The 18813-nt window shown below is 42.2% G+C and overlaps 2 protein-coding genes and 1 long non-coding RNA gene across 12 annotated transcripts; 2 read left to right on the forward strand and 1 right to left on the reverse strand.

Annotated features, from left to right (window-relative positions):
* Positions 1–258: 258 nt before the first annotated feature.
* Positions 259–8092, reverse strand: LOC121614482. Of its 3 annotated transcripts, XM_041948355.1 has the most exons (6): positions 8035–8092; positions 6058–6111; positions 5775–5892; positions 5412–5519; positions 4960–5053; positions 259–4818 (listed from the first exon to the last, which is right to left on the reverse strand). In XM_041948355.1, the coding sequence occupies exon 6, from the start codon at positions 4814–4816 to the stop codon at positions 1106–1108; it is 3711 nt and encodes a 1236-aa protein (XP_041804289.1). In that variant the 5' UTR covers positions 4817–4818; positions 4960–5053; positions 5412–5519; positions 5775–5892; positions 6058–6111; positions 8035–8092; the 3' UTR covers positions 259–1105. The 3 variants fall into 3 exon arrangements, with proteins under 3 accessions (XP_041804289.1, XP_041804286.1, XP_041804287.1); XM_041948352.1 differs by lacking the exon at positions 4960–5053; XM_041948353.1 differs by lacking the exons at positions 4960–5053; positions 5775–5892 and having other exon boundaries at positions 8035–8083.
* Positions 8093–9036: 944 nt separating this feature from the next.
* Positions 9037–12250, forward strand: LOC121614593. Of its 2 annotated transcripts, XR_006007236.1 has the most exons (3): positions 9037–9545; positions 9626–9689; positions 9769–12250. It is a non-coding gene; the product is annotated as an uncharacterized LOC121614593 (long non-coding RNA). The 2 variants fall into 2 exon arrangements; XR_006007235.1 differs by having other exon boundaries at positions 9626–12250.
* Positions 12251–13919: 1669 nt separating this feature from the next.
* si:ch73-170d6.2 lies at positions 13920–18500 on the forward strand. Of its 7 annotated transcripts, XM_041948548.1 has the most exons (4): positions 14765–15292; positions 15401–15459; positions 15610–15665; positions 16202–18500. In XM_041948548.1, exon 4 carries the CDS (start codon positions 16306–16308, stop codon positions 17953–17955), a length of 1650 nt encoding a protein of 549 aa, XP_041804482.1. In that variant the 5' UTR covers positions 14765–15292; positions 15401–15459; positions 15610–15665; positions 16202–16305; the 3' UTR covers positions 17956–18500. The 7 variants fall into 7 exon arrangements, with proteins under 7 accessions (XP_041804479.1, XP_041804484.1, XP_041804482.1 ...); XM_041948545.1 differs by adding an exon at positions 13920–14597 and having other exon boundaries at positions 15045–15665; XM_041948550.1 differs by lacking the exons at positions 14765–15292; positions 15401–15459 and adding an exon at positions 13920–14597.
* The last annotated feature ends 313 nt before the right edge of the window (positions 18501–18813 follow it).

Raw genomic sequence — 18813 nt, forward strand, 5'->3', positions numbered from 1 at the left:
AGAGACGTGTTAGGAATCACTGCTCTTTGGCAGGTATAGAGGCAGATTAGGGGTCCAAGGTTCTTCACTGAGAACGAATCCTCTTTTTGAGCACAAGTATCTTGTGTTTAGATTAACAGATGCTTCCTCTCTGATGTGGTCGGTTCAACTGTTGCTACGTGAAATCTAAACTTGTGGAAACCTCACCTGGAAGTATCAGCATCACAATAAAAAAGGATGATTTGGGGTAAAGAGGAACTAAAGAGAAAAACATACGTATCCAACAAAATCAATTTATTATCACTTCTCAATCACAAAACATTGACATGATTAAGCCGTGACATCAGTAAAATTGAACATGTTTAGCCAAACATCTGTTATCAGCATCTCAACGGCAGATTTCAGTGAGATGCTTTTCTAGCCTTTGAAAGGCAACAAAGACAGTCAAAGAAGTCAAATACACAAAATTCATCACTGGTTAATGCATGATGCGTTTAGCTCAACAAACACACACATGAAGCACTGTCATCTGCTCTGTAACCAGGCTGAACGTCACAGACAGCAGCTTTAGCCTGCAGAAGCTACGTCAAACCTACAACTTCATTATGTGAAATAAACCAGCTGTCTTTGTTACCAACACCTTAAATGCTAAACTTTACAGTGACTGGAAAGTCCCCAAACTCTGTATTTGATCTTAAACCTTTAACATAGATTATTGATAGTAAAAGTACTAAAAAGTCATTAATGAAAAAAAAAAAAAACAAAGTTCTGTGTGGCAACAGTGAATGGCACCAATGCTCCAGCTGGCAGAGGTTAGTAAATGAGTGTCAGATAAGAAGCAATTTCATTCAGGTTACACAAACATGACATCTCGGTCACCGTGTTTCTTAACAATTCAAAAAGTACGAGGAAATCTGGCACACCGGTGATCCCCAAAGAATGAATTTCATCTAATTCCACCAGCTGGTCAAAATTTCCAAAAGCCTACAACGCTTGTTTATGACAAGAAAAGAAGAGCATGCTAACATGGTATGTTGTTAACATGTAACATATCATGCCAGCTTTAGCATGATACCTTGCAAAAACAGTGCTGCTAACGTGGCTGCAGACCATGTCATTTTTTCCCCTAAAAGCCAAAGAAATTTAAAACTTTCTTCACCCAACCTTTCTTTTCTTGCCTGTCCTGTTTTTCTTCAGACAATTCCTCCTCCGTTTTTGTAAGTTTGTCTCGTTTGGCTACTCTGGAGATTAATTTTGCCCTGTCCTTCATTTCCTCCAAAGACCGAACTCGGGCCTGGTAACCTTGCTTGGCCTCTGACTTTTCCCCTTCAATCAGCATGTCAATGTAGTCAGGAGTGGCCAGAGGGTTTGGTCTCAGGGCGATCTCTTGCAGACGAGTGATACAGTTAGCTGACTGATCCATCAGGGACACTATCATCTCCTGCAGATGAACAATCTCTTCCTCTTGCCTCTCAATGACTTCCTGAACAGTCATCTTTTCTTTTGCAGCTTTTTTGTATTTGTCTTGTAACTCTTGCAGTGTCTGCTTCTCTGTGACCTTAACATACTCCCAGCTGTAGGTCTGGTTTGAATGCACTTTCCAATGGCATTTTCCAGGACAGACAGTGCACCTCCCTGTTCTATCCATTGATGCACAGCCGGCTTTTTCATTATCATTTGCTATCATACAAGGGTAGTGGCATGTTATTGAACATTTCTGGCAGTTGGTGATATACTCTCCTTTCTTTGTGAGCTGTTTTTTGATCGGCTTAATAACATCCACCTCGATCTCAAAGTGTTCATTTGAAGTCATAACCGCTTCGTGCTCTTTAATCTTTTCTTTAGTTGCCTTAATTTCTTCAAGTTTAGCTAATCCAGTTTTAACTTGGGGTTGCAAACCTTCAATGGCTGTTTCAAGCTGCTTCCTTTCTCTGAGAACCTCCTGGGTCATTAGCAAGCTTTTGGTTGTCATTTTACCCAAAGTAGTGAAGAACCTCTCCATACTTTTGGCACCCATGGTCCAAAACATTTCATCAAAGCTGTCATCATCCTCATCAGAATCCTCATCACAGACCCTGTCACGAATGCTTCTGTTGTCTGCAAATAATGCTGAGTTGTTGAATTTGAAGTGAACTGGAAGTCCAATGTCATTTTTTGGACATGGGACACCAGAGGCGTTTATTGCCTCAAGAACTGGTGGCTGCTTGCCATCTGCAAAAGTCACCAGCATGTCAATGTTGTCAGCCACATCTTTGCCAAAAATGGAGAGAACTGAGTCAAACACATATTGTTGTGTTGCTGTTAGTCGTGCAAGAGCGGCCTGAGTAACAAAGCACACAGCGTCAATCTCACCAACTCCATGATGAGAGGTGAAAAGCCTCCGGATTTGCTCCTTGATCTCCCTGTCTCTTTCTATTCCTCTTGTATCTCCAAACCCTGGTGTGTCCACAACGGTGAGAGAGAAGGGGATTTTAAACCCCTCCTGGTGGTTGATTTGGTAGACTGTGACTTCAGAGGTCTGGCTTTCAGCTTGTGATCTTGACTGATCCTCATCAATTAATTTGAATCTGAAATTGTCCTTCCACTCTACACCAACAATGTAATTGATCATTCCATTGATGAGAGTGGACTTTCCTGATCCTGTCGCTCCAAGAAGCATTATTGTGCGATTTTGCCTCATGCTTTCTTTGCCTAAGTTATACCGCCGGCATCCATCTATGCCCATGTCTTCCTCTTCCAGAGGCAGTTTGTAAACTGAGGGAGATGTAGAACTTATCCTTGTGCTAATATGTCTGAGGAATTCGGCAAAACGTGCAAATTCACGTTTTGTTGTGGAGACATTAACAGCGATGCTTTCTTTGCTTCTTCCAGCTGCACCACAATCACATCTGACCCTGACAACATAGTTTGTCTCGGACTGAAGCCCTGAAATGATCGCATTTTCAGCGCTTGACATCATTTGGTTCCACTGGAGTTCTTCCTCTTCCACCCTGTTGTCCGTTTTGACGTACTCCACGATGTAGCTCAAGATGTGGACACCTTGTCCAAGCTCGGCAGGTTTCTCCCAGCTAACTAATATCTCACCTGAGTTTAGCTCAACTCGAGGTTTTCCAGGAGGGCTGCAAGGTAAGGTTTTAACAGAACCACTGACCTCCTTGTCTGGTCCAACACCTACTGAGGTTACTGCTCTGCATCTGAACGTATACTTTGTGTCAGGACTCAGATCTCTCACTGTGACTTCTCCAGCTTTTGATGCCGTCTTTTGTTGCCATCCATCCTCTCCAATGACACAGAACTCAACAGAGTAGGAGGTGATGCTCATTGCTCCAAATCTGGGTGGAGAAATCTTCAGTGTCACACTGTTGTGGTTTATGTCACTTACTGTGACTGTTTCAGGTCTTGAAGGTGGCTCAAAGTTGTCACTGACAGAAAAGCCATCTTGATAAAGGTAGATGCTGGAGCCTTTCTGCGTCTCATTTGTTAAACCAGTCATCAAAAACTTCATGTTCTGGTTCTCCTTGTTGGCCTCTGCGAAGTCACTGAAGAGCTTTGCCTTACTCCTCATTGTATCTGCTACCTCTTTTGAGGCGTACCATTGTTCCATCTCTACATCACGAGGGTGCGAATCTTGAAAGTCGTCCGGTTTGGTTCTTTGTTCTAAGTAGTTTGATAAAGCTGACAGGTACGGTTCAGCACTCTCCAGTGAGGTGAAAACAAAACACACAGCATGTTCTGCACTGAAAATTTCTTCATGAAACTTATTTTGAGATGGGACGATACTGGTGTTCTTCATCATGCTGGCGAAAGACTTTAAAGTAGAGATTTCTCTCTCTTTACAGTTCATCCACTCATTCAGGTCTTTGCTGTTGAAAGGAGAAGAACGTCTCTTCTTTAGGATCTCTGCGAGCACAGCCTCCTCTTCTCCTCCACCTCGGATTGATGGAAGTTTCTTTGCCAAAGTTCTTTGGAATTCCAGCTTGAACTCAGAGCACATCTCTTGAAAGGTTTTAATCTTTTTGACAATCTGTGTGAACTGTTTTGCAGTGGTGTTTTTCAAAGCATCATTACACCTCATTTCCAGCTCACTGAAGTCCTCCAGGACACTCTGTGATTCTTGAACTAATCTTATACTTATCTGACGGACAAGTTTAGCAGCTGAGGAATCTAAACTTGTCAGTGGCAACAGCCAGACTTTCACTGGTACAGCATTTTCTCCGTTGGCTCCCAGTAATTTTGGCAGGCTTTGGTAGACTTCTACCGCATCCTGAAAGGATGTAGGAGTTTTCTGAAGGGAAAAGTCTCCAAAGAATCTGCAGGAGAATTTATTAATATTTGCTCTGTCCTGATCTTCCATTTTCAGTGATCCTTCTCCCTCTATTGCAAGGCAAGGAATCTTCTTGATCATCACCTTCAAGTTACCCTCAATGTCTTGATGATTTTCTCTTTCAGACACCTCACGGTCAAAGACAAAGAAGGCTTGTGCCCCGTAAAGGACGCCTGTGACTACATGTGTTGCTAATCCTTTATCAAAGACATCCGGATGCTTCACATTTCCTCTTCCAAGATGATTCATCGACAGTTCCTTGAACTTTGTGGTGGCCTTGTATTTCAGTGTTACCCTGGCCTGATTTTGGGAAGTCTTATGATCATTCAGGTATTTGGCTGATCCGTCAACCTCTACCAGTCCACCTAAGAAACTTGCTTTCAGAGAGGCATCAACCTTTAATGCTGAAGCTTTATGCTCAATTGATTCAGATGCAACTATCTCAAAGTCAGTGTTAGGTTTTGGCATTTCTCTTGTATACTGTTCCAGGTCATCGTGATCCCACAGTGTCATGCCTGCCAAAAAGAAGAGGTAGAAGTTACCTGCAATTTATTGCATGACAATATGGCTTGGAAAAGTCTTTTATACACAAGTAACAGAAACGCTGAGACTAACAGCAACTACAGTCCTGCAGCTTTTCTCAAAGAAGGCCTTACCAATTATGGAAAACTGGTTCTTCCAACCATCCTTAAAAATGTGTTGGCAGAAAAAAGTGACGCATGAAACCAAAGTGCTGAGTTGAGTTTATGTCTAAGAAACAAAGAGGCATTGGATTCATTATTATTCATGTTGTTGGTTAACTCACTGGAGCCAAAAAAGTTTTCAGTAATGAATAAAGAAACTTCAGGAACATCTGAAAACCAAATCAAATCCAAAAGTGACATTAAATTACCTGCTGAATGTATTTTCAGGGTTTTTATTTAAGGTCTCCAGGATACCAGTAATGTATTTCTTCTTGTCACGTCTCTATCTGATCAACTCACAACGTGACATAATTTGGCTCGGCCTGTAGCAGGGCAGTCACCGCTAGCTTTTATGGGATAATTTGCAGAACTGCTTTACCTGGCTTGTAGCTTCAGAACTTTAATACATTTGTGTGAGTCCTTACCAGCGACGAGTGAATCTTGGCGGCAGTCGTACAGCATCCCGAGGCCAATTGGTCGGCCGAGCGCCGCCATCTCTATGGTTCTGCTGGCTTCAGAGTCCATCTCTTAGTCTAGACCAGAGAAAACGAGAAAGTATGTTCGTGCACTCCTGTGATCCAAACCTCATGATGCTTTTTTAAATGATTAGTATGTTTCCAGTCTGAAGACTGTTTGATCTCCTGTGGATTAAGAAACTTGTTTAACCTTTTGGGCAGATGAACTCCTGCAGACCCAATGGAGAATTCAAAAACAATTATATTTTTACATTTTCTGAAAAGTGACAGTGTTTTGTGTTTCTTCTTCATTGTTAGTATCATTTACTTTACTGCTGCAACAAGCCAATTAAACATACAACCAATGAACACGTTTCTAATCAGCTGTTCTTATCAGAATGCTTTGAATAGAACTGAGCCGATGTCTTCATCTGATGGTTAATTTCTTTTCCTGCAAACACAATCGTGGACATGCAAAATGTGAATGGGTTAGAGTTGAATTTTCACAGTGTGACACAGACAATAACGAACTTGACAGTCTTGACTGTTTCTTTTACCAAAATAAAATAAGAATTAAACTGGCAGAAGAACAGTAAAAAATAAATCAAATACGTACCGCCTGTCAGCTGCTGCTACACTGACTTCCAGTCCGGACCAACATATGCTTTCCCTAACAGAAGATACGTTTTTATGGTTAACTTGCAACAAAAATTCAAAGTCTCATATTTTTAGAACAAACCATTTCCATTCTAAGAAGCTGGAGCAAGTAATAATTCTATTAAAGCAAAACAAACTATTTTCACCTTATAAAGCTGTTCTGGGGGACGTGTTAGCAAAGAGATGCTAATTACACCCAGCAGACACAGAGCAACATTATCCTCCCTTCGGACTCTAAAATTAAAATAACGGGCCGTATTCACATGGCGGCCATTTTCCTCTGACGTCTCGCTTGTGGTCGAAAGCTCAAGTGCTGTGATCGAGACGATAATGTTGCACAGTTCCAGACTGTAAGTGGTATAAATGCAGGCACTCTGACAAACGGTGATCATTTCGCTGCTTTCTGATGGATCAGCAACCGAAAAGACAATGATGGTGAAAATCCGGAGAGACGTCGGGTTGAAAATAAAACAACATATTCGATAGCTACTGTTAAACACCAGCTTACACTAGCATTCAACCACTTCTTAGCTAACATTTCCATTAATTAATTCTGGAATATCAACACACATCTTGGACACAGGAACACATGGAACATATTTCTGTGCAATGTTCATACAGATTACATCCAACACAAAAGTGTATTCCAGACACGAGTGTTTGCCTGACATGAAGAGGCTGGAAGACGTGCCTGCTTCGCTATGTTACGTTACGCTGCGTTAAGTTTCGTTAAGTTGCTGCATTTCGTTATGCTATGTTACACTGAAAGCTTGATCACATCCAGTGTGTTTTACAGACTTAAATAACACTATCAAACAATAATGTTAGCTTGGAAGTGGTTTAATGCTAACATTAGCGGGTTGTCAAATATGTTGTTGTGGCTTAAAATATGGCTTGATGTTCCTCTGGATTTGGACTCTAATTGCAATTTCAGTTTCTAGAAACGGTGAAATGTTTGTACGAGCTGCAACCTGGAACACAGCAGAACAAAAAGATGCTTTCTGAAAACAGCTTTTGAGCCCCCCCGCTCTGAGCACGATGTCAAAAGAAAATGGCCGCCGTGTGAATACAGTCTATGTGCTGCAGAGATGGTGATGATCGACTTGTGTCCCTGCCAAAAAAACCTTCCAATCGAATGCCAATGCGATAAATTGACCAGCCAGTAAGTTAGTGCAGTGTGACTATGACATCACCAGAGGGCACATTAATACCCTATTTGCCTGTTATTGGAAACAGGAAGTATCGTCTAGAAAAGGTCACCATTTTTTAAAAAGGTTTTGTCAGTAATAGTTATTATATTTTTTCATTGCATGAAGTCGAGTCCCCCTGACTGACCGACTGACATTTCTAGAACAATGCTGCTAATGTGGCTCCAGATGCTTCCTTATGTTACTCCCATACCCTGTGCAGACTGCTCTTAGCACAGTTGACTGCTTTATAAACATCAGCTCAAAGGTGAATGAAATGTGCCATTATTCATTATTCACGTCCTTTTTGGTTCACCTGCTTTAAGGAGGATTTATGAGATGTTCAGCTGCACCCAGCATTAATTACTGCATTACTGTTTACATCATTATTAGGGTGTTACACACAGCAAACAATAGTAGCAGGAAGGGAATAAAAAATACAAACTAGAAAAATCAACTATATATATTTATACATTTATACAAAAGGAGTCAACATTTTTTAAAAATGCGCATGGTGAAATATGGATACTTAAGTACTGTGTTTTCAATAAATAGTGCAGTCAATAAAAAATATGTAACACTATTGGAAAAAAATGATACATAAAGGGTCACTATGCAGAAGAAATAGGTAGTATTGCACAAGATATTGTATGGGTGTAATAGCAAGATGTGAAACAATGCTAGCATCAGTGTGACTGATTGCACAGGAAACATACAGCACATGAAGTAAAGAGCATTAGAGTACTTACAGTAGAAATGTGTGTGATCCTCTGAGACGCTGCTGTAGCTTCACAAAATATATGGTCTCTGGGAGACGCCTCCAGACCTGGAGTCAGGAACAGGAGGCGGCACAGGGGAGAATCAGGCTGACTTCTCAGAAATCACATGACCTGCACAACGACCGGGATAATTAGGGCTGACGACTATATTTATATTGATTTATGTTTTTCCAGCCTGCTGGCCTGTGCACACTGCGCACACTTATTTTGTGTCACATTATTGGATGCTCTGTGAGGGATTAATTCTTTGCAGTCTCTTTGATGATCTTTTCACACAATAGTTGATGAGGTTAAACCCTTTGTAAGACTCTTTTTATGACTCTTTGTACCAGAGCTGTTTCTTTGTGAGGAGAAGATCACGAAAGGCCAACTGACAGATAACACCTATAACAATGGGCCATGGTTGATTGAGGAAGCCTTCCAGGAACTGGTCAATCTTGTCATTTGCATTCTATGAGTCTAGCAACTTGCCTTCCTTTGATCTATCACTATATAAGGTGAATGCTCTGAAAGTCTGGCTGAGAACGCTGTGGACTAGTCTTCTCTCCATGCTGCATGAAGTAAAGAGATCTGATTCATCACACCGTGTTTGTAATTCTTCAGAGAATTAGCACTCTCAAATCTACAAGAAGAATTTCTTCAACAGCTCTCGTAGTAAGCAGAGTTCTAAGCATTATAATGTAGAGTGAGCAGGTTCCTCCGCTGCGTGTCGGGCTTTTACTTCGTCCTGTCAGGGTTTTTTTCCTCCATAGGAACCTGCTCGCTCCTCTGTAGGCGGTTAAACTGGTTCAACTGGTTAAAGACACTGTGGGAGAGCACCCTGAGCTTTACAGCCCCTACAGTTACAAATATGAGTGTGGAACATGCATCCACTTTCACTTTCACTCTCGCTGTTGTTTCTTGGAAAGGGTGTGACTTGTTGAGAAGTTATTAATCCTTTCTGTTCCTATTTGTGTCAGGCCAGGACTCAGAACAGGACTCAGACGCAGAGAAGTTACTCACAGAGATTTATTCAGGCAACCAAGTAACCTCTTCGCTTCGTGCCAAACAAACAGGCTATGAGACTTACACTATACTCAGAACAGGGAATCTCTATCGATAAATATATAAGTATGAAAATAAACAAGAAAACAGAAAACGCTCTAAATGAGGTTAACAAACAAATCTCTACAGCTATAGACAAAGAAAACAAAAACGCTCCCGGAGGAGGAAGAAAACAATGATTCTAACAAATTAAACAAGCAAACAGAAAATCACTCGTAATCAATGAAAACAACACGGCTAAGCTATACTTATTGTGGCAGGATAGGGCTGCGCTCCCTACCGTGAGGGGCGGTGTGGCAGACAATTTGCAAGCGATCGCCTATAAATAGACCAGGTGGGACCCTTCCTCGCCCTTTCCGTTTCCTCTTCCTCCTTCACGGAGCCGACAGCGTGTGTGGCGGTGCCACGCTGGTTTGCAGGTTCGATCTCAAAATAAGGTATGCATGCTCTGTTCTACTTGAGTTACTCAGCGTTGTCGTGGATCTGGTGTTTACTGCAGTTTCACTCCGCCCGGCAGCGTGCTGTTACTGGAGCCGGGCTGTCTCCCTCAGGCTGGTGTGCGTGTGGTGCGCTCTCTGCGGGTAAGACGCTTAGTTGTCTGCTGCTTATATTGAGCTGCTGATGGTCTGGTGAGGTGTATTAATCACTGTTCTCCCCCAGCCATCGCTGGTAGAGTCTGGGCTGCGGGTTTCCTCCTCCTGCCGCTGGGACACCCTGATCCTGCTCTCCGTGTGCGGCCGTCACTCGCCGCTGTGAGCCTCGCTGCTGTCTTGGCTCTTTCTTTCTCTCTCTCTCTCTCCGTTTTGGCTCCTGTCTCAGCTTTTTTTTTGGTTTGGTTCCCTCTCTCTTCTCTCCTCAGGTGGACATACTTCCCTTGGTTTGGCTCGTTTGGGAACTCCAACTGCCGTAACTCGGCGCTCTGGTCCAGCCGTCATCTGACTCTTTTATCTGGCCCCGTTAATTGTGACCAAGGCTGCCGTAATACAGCCTGGACAAAAATTGCCGACGTGAGCCGAAAGAGGGCGTTCCGCCCCTCGTGGACACCAAGCCGTCTCCTCTAAAGACTGCTTTTAATTAATTTAAAGTAGCAGACATTTGTTTGCCTGAGTTTATTTCTTTTCTGTTATTTCTTTTGGTCAGTTTCTGGGATATTGGGGTTATGGTTTAGAAATCTTTGTTTCTCTTGATTTTGATAATTTGTGATTTAGTGTAGTTTTTCTTGTGCTTTGGGGTATTTGGTATGTTTGGGTTATGTTGTATGTGAGGACTGCCTTGATTTTATGGTTTTAATGTTTTTTTCTGTTGACAGGTGCTGAGGCCCAGTGCAGCAGCGGTTCCCCTGGTGGTGGTTCCTTTTCACTTTTTGGTTTGCTGTGTCACGGGTGCAGTGTAGTTTTGGATCCCTCCCTTTTTTGTTACCGCTGTCGTGGTAAGCCCCAGCCCTGTCCCTCATTTCTTTTTGGTGGTTCCTCACATCACTCCTTACCATTATTACATTATTTGGATTTATTTAGTCTGTGCTCATTTTGATAATTGTTAATAAACCTGTGATCTTTATAATTGGAAATCACGCTCTTGTCCCGTGGAGTTCTTGAACTGCGTGCCCTTGTTTCGAATTGAAAGCTGGTAGCTTGAATCCTGTATATCTTGGGGTGAAAGTCCCCAGGTGGCGTTGTCTGCAACTTTCATATAACCGCTCGCCTTGCCACAGTATGAAAAGAAAAACAGAAAACTAGATTATCAAAGTTACAAACAAAAAACACTCACGAAGAGGAACAAGGCTTACGAGAAATAATGCTGTGGCAATGGCAATGGGGAAAAGCGGGCTCGGGTCAATCAACCTTCGGACAAAGACACACTGACCCAAGACAAGGGAGACGCAGACTATTAAACACATGGAGGGTAATCAGAACAGGTGGAGACAACAGGTGATCGGGGCGGACACACGGGACACATGAGGAAGGGCAAGTGCTCTGAAACGAGAGGAGGACATAGGAACCTGCTTGCTCTTCTGCAGGCGGTTAAACTGGTTCAACTGGTTAAAGACACTGTGGGAGAGCACCCTGAGCTTTACAGCCCTTCACAGTTACAAATATGAGTGTGGAACATGCATCCACTTTCACTTTCACTCTAGCTGTTGTTTCTTGGAAAGGGTGTGTGTAGTGAAGGCTCATGTTGGACTTTAGATTTAGACTTGTTAGATTTGTTTTGTGGTTCGGTTCTTGTGTTCTCGCCCTGACCTTGATGGTAGAATTTATTATTTTTATTCATTTATTTTCATTGATGTGAAATATGCAGTATTAATGCAATTCTTATATTCTTCGTTGAGAATTAATTTGTCCCATGTTTCTGCTGTATTTGAACGTTACACGTAGTTTTGCCATGTTACGCCTGTTGCATTGTGGGATTAGGCTCGCGCTCTCTCAAGTTCGCGGGGAATGAATGAACAGAGCGAGAGCATAGACGGGAGAGAGAAAGTATAAATCGTGTTTCGTAACTGTTTCTTTATTTTAGTGTGGTCAGTGACCGTAGCAGTGCTGTATGAATCACTTTTCGTTATGTTTAATTAATAGTAAAGTATTTTAGTGTGTGTTCGTGAAGACGAAGCGAAGGACTGTTGCTAGCTAACTAAGGGAGGTTAGCTCAGGTCGTCTGCTGCTGTTAAGGAGGACCGAAGTTTCGCTGCTAACTGGCTAGCGGCGTTGGTTCGTGGCGTCGGTTGCTGTTGGCGAGGACCGGAGGTCTGTTGCTGGCTAACTAGGACTGTTAGCCAGTATCATCGGCCGTAGTCTACTGGACCAAAGTAACGAATGACGGTCCGTGTTTTCGGCGGACATCGTCACCGTTGTTGAAGTCATTGCTTCTTCGAGACATCGGCGCCCCGCCCCCCTCTGCTTCGGTCTCACTCGCTGACAGTCACTTGCACAGCAGCTGTTTCTCGTCCTCATCGCGCCCTTCTACCTCCAGGACACACCCCCCCCCCCCAAAGAGCTCCACACGGCCACAACGGTACCATTTAGTTAGTTAGGGAAATACATTACGGTTAGTTAGACAGGAATTATATTATTTTTTGATTGTTTATATGACTGTTGTATGTATTGTGTTCTGCTTTGTGTTACATAAATAATTGTTTGAAATTACAGTCTGCCTCCTTCCCCAAATTATTTGATTGAGTGTCCACTGTAAAAAATTATAAGTACATAGAGGTACGCCGGTGGCTGTACACAGCGCCATATTTCTTGGGTTTAGTTCTTATACAGTCCTTGCTTTAAGTTTAGTTTAAATTTAGTCACCGCCACCACAGTGACTTGTTGAGAAGTTATTAATCCTTTCTGTTCCTGTTTGTGTCAGGCCCGGACTCTGGATAGGATCTGGTTCTTTGGCAACAGGGTCGTAGAGTCGTGACAGGGCGTCAGGTTTGCTATTCTGGGACCTTGGCCTGTAAGAGAGTGAAAATAAAGCAATTAAAAAACAGCGCCCACCTGGCCTGGAGTTTAATCTTTTGGCTTTACGTATATATTCTAAATTTTTGTGATCAGTCCAAACAATGAAGGAATGCTCAGCCCCCTCCAACCAGTGCCTCCACTCCTCTAATGCCAACTTGACCGCCAACAACTCCCGGTTGCCCACATCCTAATTCCTCACCACCTTGGTCAGACGCCACAACAGGAATGCGCAGGGGTGTAATTTACTATCTCAGGATCGGCGCTGTGGTGAAGCAGGTCTTGAGTTTCTGGAATGCTGCCTCAGCTTTGGGTGACCAGAAAAAACGGACCTTGGAGGAGGTGAGAGCATGCAGATGAGCCGCTATTGCACTGAAGCCTCTGATATAATAGTTCTCTATAAAAGTTCGCAAATCCGAGGAATTGCTGAACCTCGATGCAGCTATCGGGGGTAGGCCAATCGGCCATGGCGCTGACTTTAGCTGGGTCCATCTGTACTCTTCCCGGGGCTACAATGAAGCCCAGGAAGGAGATGGTTTCAGCATGAAACTCACTTTTCTCTGCTTTAACATACAGTTTATGAGATAACAGACGCTGGAGTACTGCTGTGACATGCTTCTTGTGAGTCTCTAAGTCAGGAGAGTAGATTAGGATGTCATCAAGATACACATAAACAAACCGATCTATGAAATCTCTTAGTACACCATTAATCATTGCCTGAAAGACTGCGGGAGCATTGGTGAGTCCAAAAGGCATGACCAGGTATTCATAGTGACCGCTGGGTGTATTGAATCCTGTCTTCCACTCATCTCCCTCTCTGATTCGGACCAGCTGATATGCGTTTCTTAGATCTAGTTTGGTGAAAACTTTAGCCTGCTGAGCTGGTCAAAGACGGAAGACATGAGTGGGAGAGGATAGCGGTTCTTTACCGTTTTATCGTTAAGTGGACTGTAGTCAATGCATGGTCTAAGGGACCCGTCTTTTTTAGCCGGAGACGAGGAAAGGCGTATCAGACCTGCCTTAAGCGATGTCTGTATGTAGTCGGTCATCTCTCGTACAGTGCCCAAACTAAGTGCTCTGAAACGCACTCTCTTCCACCACAGCTGCAGACTCTCTGATCTTAATGCTTTTAAATGTCATCTTAAAACGCACTTGTACCGCCTGGCGTTTAATGCTTAGTCTGTTTCTGACTGTGTGCTTTTTAAAATTCTTTTTACTAGTTTTAATTTATTTTATTTGTTTGTTTTTATTTTTCTTTGTTTCTTTGTTCATTGTTAAGCGCCTTGTGCTCCTTTTGGATGTTGGAAGGCGCTATACAAATAAAGTTTGATTGATTGATTGATTGATTGAAAGTTAGACCTTCAAAATAAAACAGGAAATGAGAAGACAAAACCCCAAGACGAGACAGACCTCACCACAGTGTGACACCCCCCCCCCAGGACTGGCTATAGAACAGGTTCCTCTGCTGCATGTCGGGCTTTTACTTCGTCCTGTCAGGGGTTTTTCCTCCATAGGAACCTGCTTGCTCTTCTGCAGGCGGTTAAATTGGTTCAACTGGTTAAAGACACTGTGGGAGAGCACCCTGAGCTTTACAGCCCTTCACAGTTACAAATATGAGTGTGGAACATGCATCCACTTTCACTTTCACTCTAGCTGTTGTTTCTTGGAAAGGGTGTGACTTGTTGAGAAGTTATTAATCCTTTCTGTTCCTGTTTGTGTCAGGCCCGGACTCTGGATAGGATCTGGTTCTTTGGCAACAGGGTCGTAGAGTCGTGACAGGGCGTCAGGTTTGCTATTCTGGGACCTTGGCCTGTAAGAGAGTGAAAATAAAGCAATTAAAAAACAGCGCCCACCTGGCCTGGAGTAGATTAGGATGTCATCAAGATACACAAGATACAAGACTGCACAGATAAGCCACACCCAAGTGTGTGTGTGTGTGAGTGTGTGTGTGTGTGTGTGTGTGTGTGTGAGTTTGCCTATAAAAGAGCAACAGACTAAACTGAAGCAGAGCTCAGCCTTCCTCCCTGACTAGAGACAAACTGAACGGTAAGTTGCTGAACAGCCGTTCTTTTTCTATGTTTCACTGTTTATTCAAGATTCAAGATTTGAGATTCAAGATTTCTTTATTGTCATTGAGCATGACATGTCAATGAAATTTTCATTGCAACCCCCATGTTAGAAACAAGATAATACGAAAGATAAAGATTAGAAAGAATAAAAATAGATTAGAAAGATAAATACAATAAAATAAACCAACATGCAAACAAAATATTCATAAATGCAATTAAAAATATACCAGAATGAAAATATACTAAGGCATTTATGTGTTAGTGATTGTATGAGCTTCATCAAATCAGCTTTTTGCATCCTGTCCTATGTAGCTGACCGTGTCTAAGAAAAGGCATCCTTTATTTATTGTGGCTTCAACAGAACTTTAATAAGGACAAACTCAGTATCAACATTTTTAAGAGTTTCCTTTCTGGTACGTTTCAGGTTAGGTGGTTGATACGTGGTCGGACCGGTTCCCTGCAGTGAGGTTAATGCACAGCAGAGAGGTTGACATCTTTGGGAATCTCACAGATCACAGAATTGATTTATCAAAAGGGAACTACTACTACTACTACTTCATTACCAAATCATTCATTTATGTTTCTAGTCCACTGACATGCAGTATCAAAAATAATTGGCAACTACGTCTTGTTACCGTCTGACCATAAGGGCACGGTTTCCACAGAGGATGGGTGAGACGTCCTCCTCACTTTTCAAAATATAATTCCGTACTAGTCACTTTTAAAATGTCATGTTCGTTAAAATGAAAATGGTGATACAGCCACTTAATTTGCCTTCAGTTCTAACCCTGCACGTACATCCTGGATGTAATGAAGGTGTAAATGGCAGATGCAGTGAGGTAAAAAGTAGAAATACAATTTAAAAACTGTACCGACACCAACAAGCTTTTTATCGCCCTGGTATTATTTTTGATCACTAAATATGACTAAAAGTTGGACTAACAGAATAACTAAACCATAAAAAGTGACTTGTGCTTCTTTTATTTTAGGAATTTGGAGAACAAGCTGTAAATGTGTTGACGTATCCTGAGAACAGCCAGCAGAGGTTTGTTGTGTTTCATTTTCCTTTTGCTTCTGTTTCTTTGTATTTCGTCTGAAAAGTTTCAGGAGACTCACGGTCATCATGCATCCAGTTCATTTAGATTCAGACGCAACAATTGAAATGATGTGAAAAAAAAAAGATAAAATGTATTGCATTACAATTTTAATTCCACTATTAACTGTAAAAAAGTGAAAACCTCCTGAACATTCCCACCCATCCCAAAATAATGTGCCGCAGATTACACTTACGTCCAGCAGACTTCTGTGATGACTTGTGTTGTAAAGCACACTGAGTGGGTGATGAGACCAGAATAAAGACCGTTTACAGCTATCAGACAGACACTTAGTGGAGAACCTTTTGCCTAATTGTGTGTAGTCTAGTAATAGGAATTCAAAAGTTCTGAAATGATGATCTGATAAAAGAGGATTCTGAGGAAAGACTATTAAATGTTTGATTTTAAAGCCATATGCCACATTTTTCACATTAATATTGCATCTTGACAAACTCTGAATTAAATTTGTACATTTCATCTTTTACAGATTTGTCTTCGGACTAGACTAGAATTAGTCTACCTCTTCAGAAGACTGGTCCTGGTGTCATCCCCTTGTTTTTCAAGTACTAAATTTACAACCTGCAGGCTAAGATGGCTTTCCTTTTTAAGGGACGCCCAAAGCGGCTTGCTGAAGATATTAAAGCAAAAAGCAAACTGCTGATATCCCACACAGGTCATCTCCCTCTGTATAAAATTCCCTTGAAAGAAGAAAAAATGAATATCGCAGAGTGCAAGCGTTTCAGTTTTGGCCGTGAGTCCAGCAAACAGAATCGCACCATAATGGTTCTTGGAGCAACTGGGGCTGGGAAGTCAACTCTCATCAATGGGATGATCAACTACATTCTGGGTGTCGAATGGAAGGATTCATTTCGGTTTAAGTTAGTTCACGAGGATCCATCAAAATCACAAGCTGAGAGCCAGACCTCTGAAGTCACAGTGTACAAAATCAACCACCAGGAGGGGTTTAAAATCCCCTTCTCTCTCACCATTGTGGACACACCAGGGTTTGGAGATACTGGAGGTATAAAAAAAGACAAGAAGATCACAGAACAGCTGCGTGAGCTCTTCTCTGCTCAGTGTGGGGTCAGTGAGATTGACGCTGTGTGTTTTGTAGCTCAGGCTGCTTTAGCTCGACTCACAGCAACACAGAAATATGTGTTTGATTCTGTGCTCTCAATCTTTGGCAAAGATGTGGCAGAAAACATCAGGGTTCTGGTGACATTTGCAGACAACCAGCGCCCTCCAGTTCTAGAGGCAATCAATGCTTCAGGTGTGCCATGTCCCAAAACACCAAAAGGGGAGCCACTTCACTTCAAATTCAACAATTCAGCTTTGTTTGCACTCAACAGATCTCCTGCAGCAGAAAACATGAGTGAGGATGATGAAGATGAAGGCTTTGATGAGATGTTTTGGGACATGGGGACAAAAAGCACGAAGAGGTTCTTTGTTGCTTTGAATGCCATAAACACCAAAAGCTTGACATTGACGAAAGAGGTCCTCAGAGAAAGACGGCAGCTCGAGGTTTCAGTTGAAGCTTTGCAGAAGCAGGTTAAACTTGGGTTAGCTAAGCTTGAGGAGATAAAAGAGACAGCTGAAAAAGTGAAAAAATACAAGGCAGAGATCGACAGAAATGAGAACTTTGAGTTTGAAGTTAGCGTTAAAAAGCCTGTTCAAATAGACATTTCTGGAACTGGAACTTTCATCACCAACTGTCAGCAGTGTCATTTCACCTGTCATGATGATTGTGCCTATTCAAATGATGACGATAAAATACACTGTTGTGCAATGGGATCAGATGGATACTGTAAAAACTGTCCAGGCAAATGTCATTGGAGAGTACATCATAATCAGAAGTACAGATGGGATTATCAGGAAGTTAAAGAAAAACGAACAATAAAAGAGCTGAAAGAAAAGTACGATGAAGCCAAAGAGGGTAAGATGTCTGTCGAGAGAGTGATTGAGAAACTGTGGGATGATTATCGTCATATGCAGGGTGAGGTGGAGACCCTGATCCAGAAGTCTGCTCAGTGTTTAAACAGACTTAAAGAGATAGCACTGAAGCCGGATCCCCTCTCCACTCCAGAGTACATTGACCTGATGATTGAGGGAGAGAAGCAAGAGGCCAAGTCAGGCTGGAAGGAACGAGTTCAGTCGCTGATGGACATGAAAGGGAAAGCAGAGTGCATGGCTAGAGTAGGCAGAGGAGAGAAACTCCTCCAGAGTCCACCTACTGACTTCTAGCATAGGACTTTAGGCCAGACAAAGAACAAAACCAACCTGGACAGCAGTGAGACCGGTGCCAGAAACCAAGACTAGAACAAGATCGACAGACATCAGTGAAAACCAGGACGACATCGAGGCGGATGCTATTCAAGACCAAACCAGATCAAAACTAAGGCAGACCAAGACGAGGCAGAGACTGATGCCGACCAAGACAAGACCGACCACAAGTCTGATACAGACCAAGCTGAGGCTGAGATGGATGGCCATGTATTACTGTATATGTATTCTACATTGACACTTGCAGTTATTATATTGATATCATGACAAGTTTACATTTTGTGTTTCTGAATTACACCAAAGTAAAACTAAAGCAAATACGTGATGATTTGAACAGCTGCGACCAGCTAACAATGTTCAGTAGCAGCTGTCTCTGCGCAGAGCTACCAGTCGTTTTTGTTAACGTTAATTAATGAGTGCTGACATAAAAACTATCGATGTGCATTGAATTCTATTATTTTCTTTCCTGTGTCTTGCTTGAATAATAAACAATGAATAAAAATCAAGTTATATTGCAAGTTTTATTACTTTAAATGCCTCTAACAACACAACAAGTAGTGGAAAACAGGAGTTAGACGTGACAGGTGGTTGACGATGCTGTTCAGAATCAGAATTGCTTTATTCACCAAATGTTCAATGTAAACAGGAATTTGTCTTGTTGATGCAGTTCAGTCTGTTACGGCAGCAGATCCTATATCTGTGTGTCATTCAGTCCAGCACTTTTAAAAAGAATGGACGCGAGCAAGCTGGGTTCTTATCTAATAAAAAAGGTTAACAAAAAAGGTCTTGAAATACAATCTCCATGTTTCAGAGTTACAC

This window comes from Chelmon rostratus, chromosome 12 (genome assembly GCF_017976325.1).
Source record: "Chelmon rostratus isolate fCheRos1 chromosome 12, fCheRos1.pri, whole genome shotgun sequence".
Classification (NCBI taxonomy): Eukaryota; Metazoa; Chordata; class Actinopteri; order Chaetodontiformes; family Chaetodontidae; genus Chelmon; species Chelmon rostratus.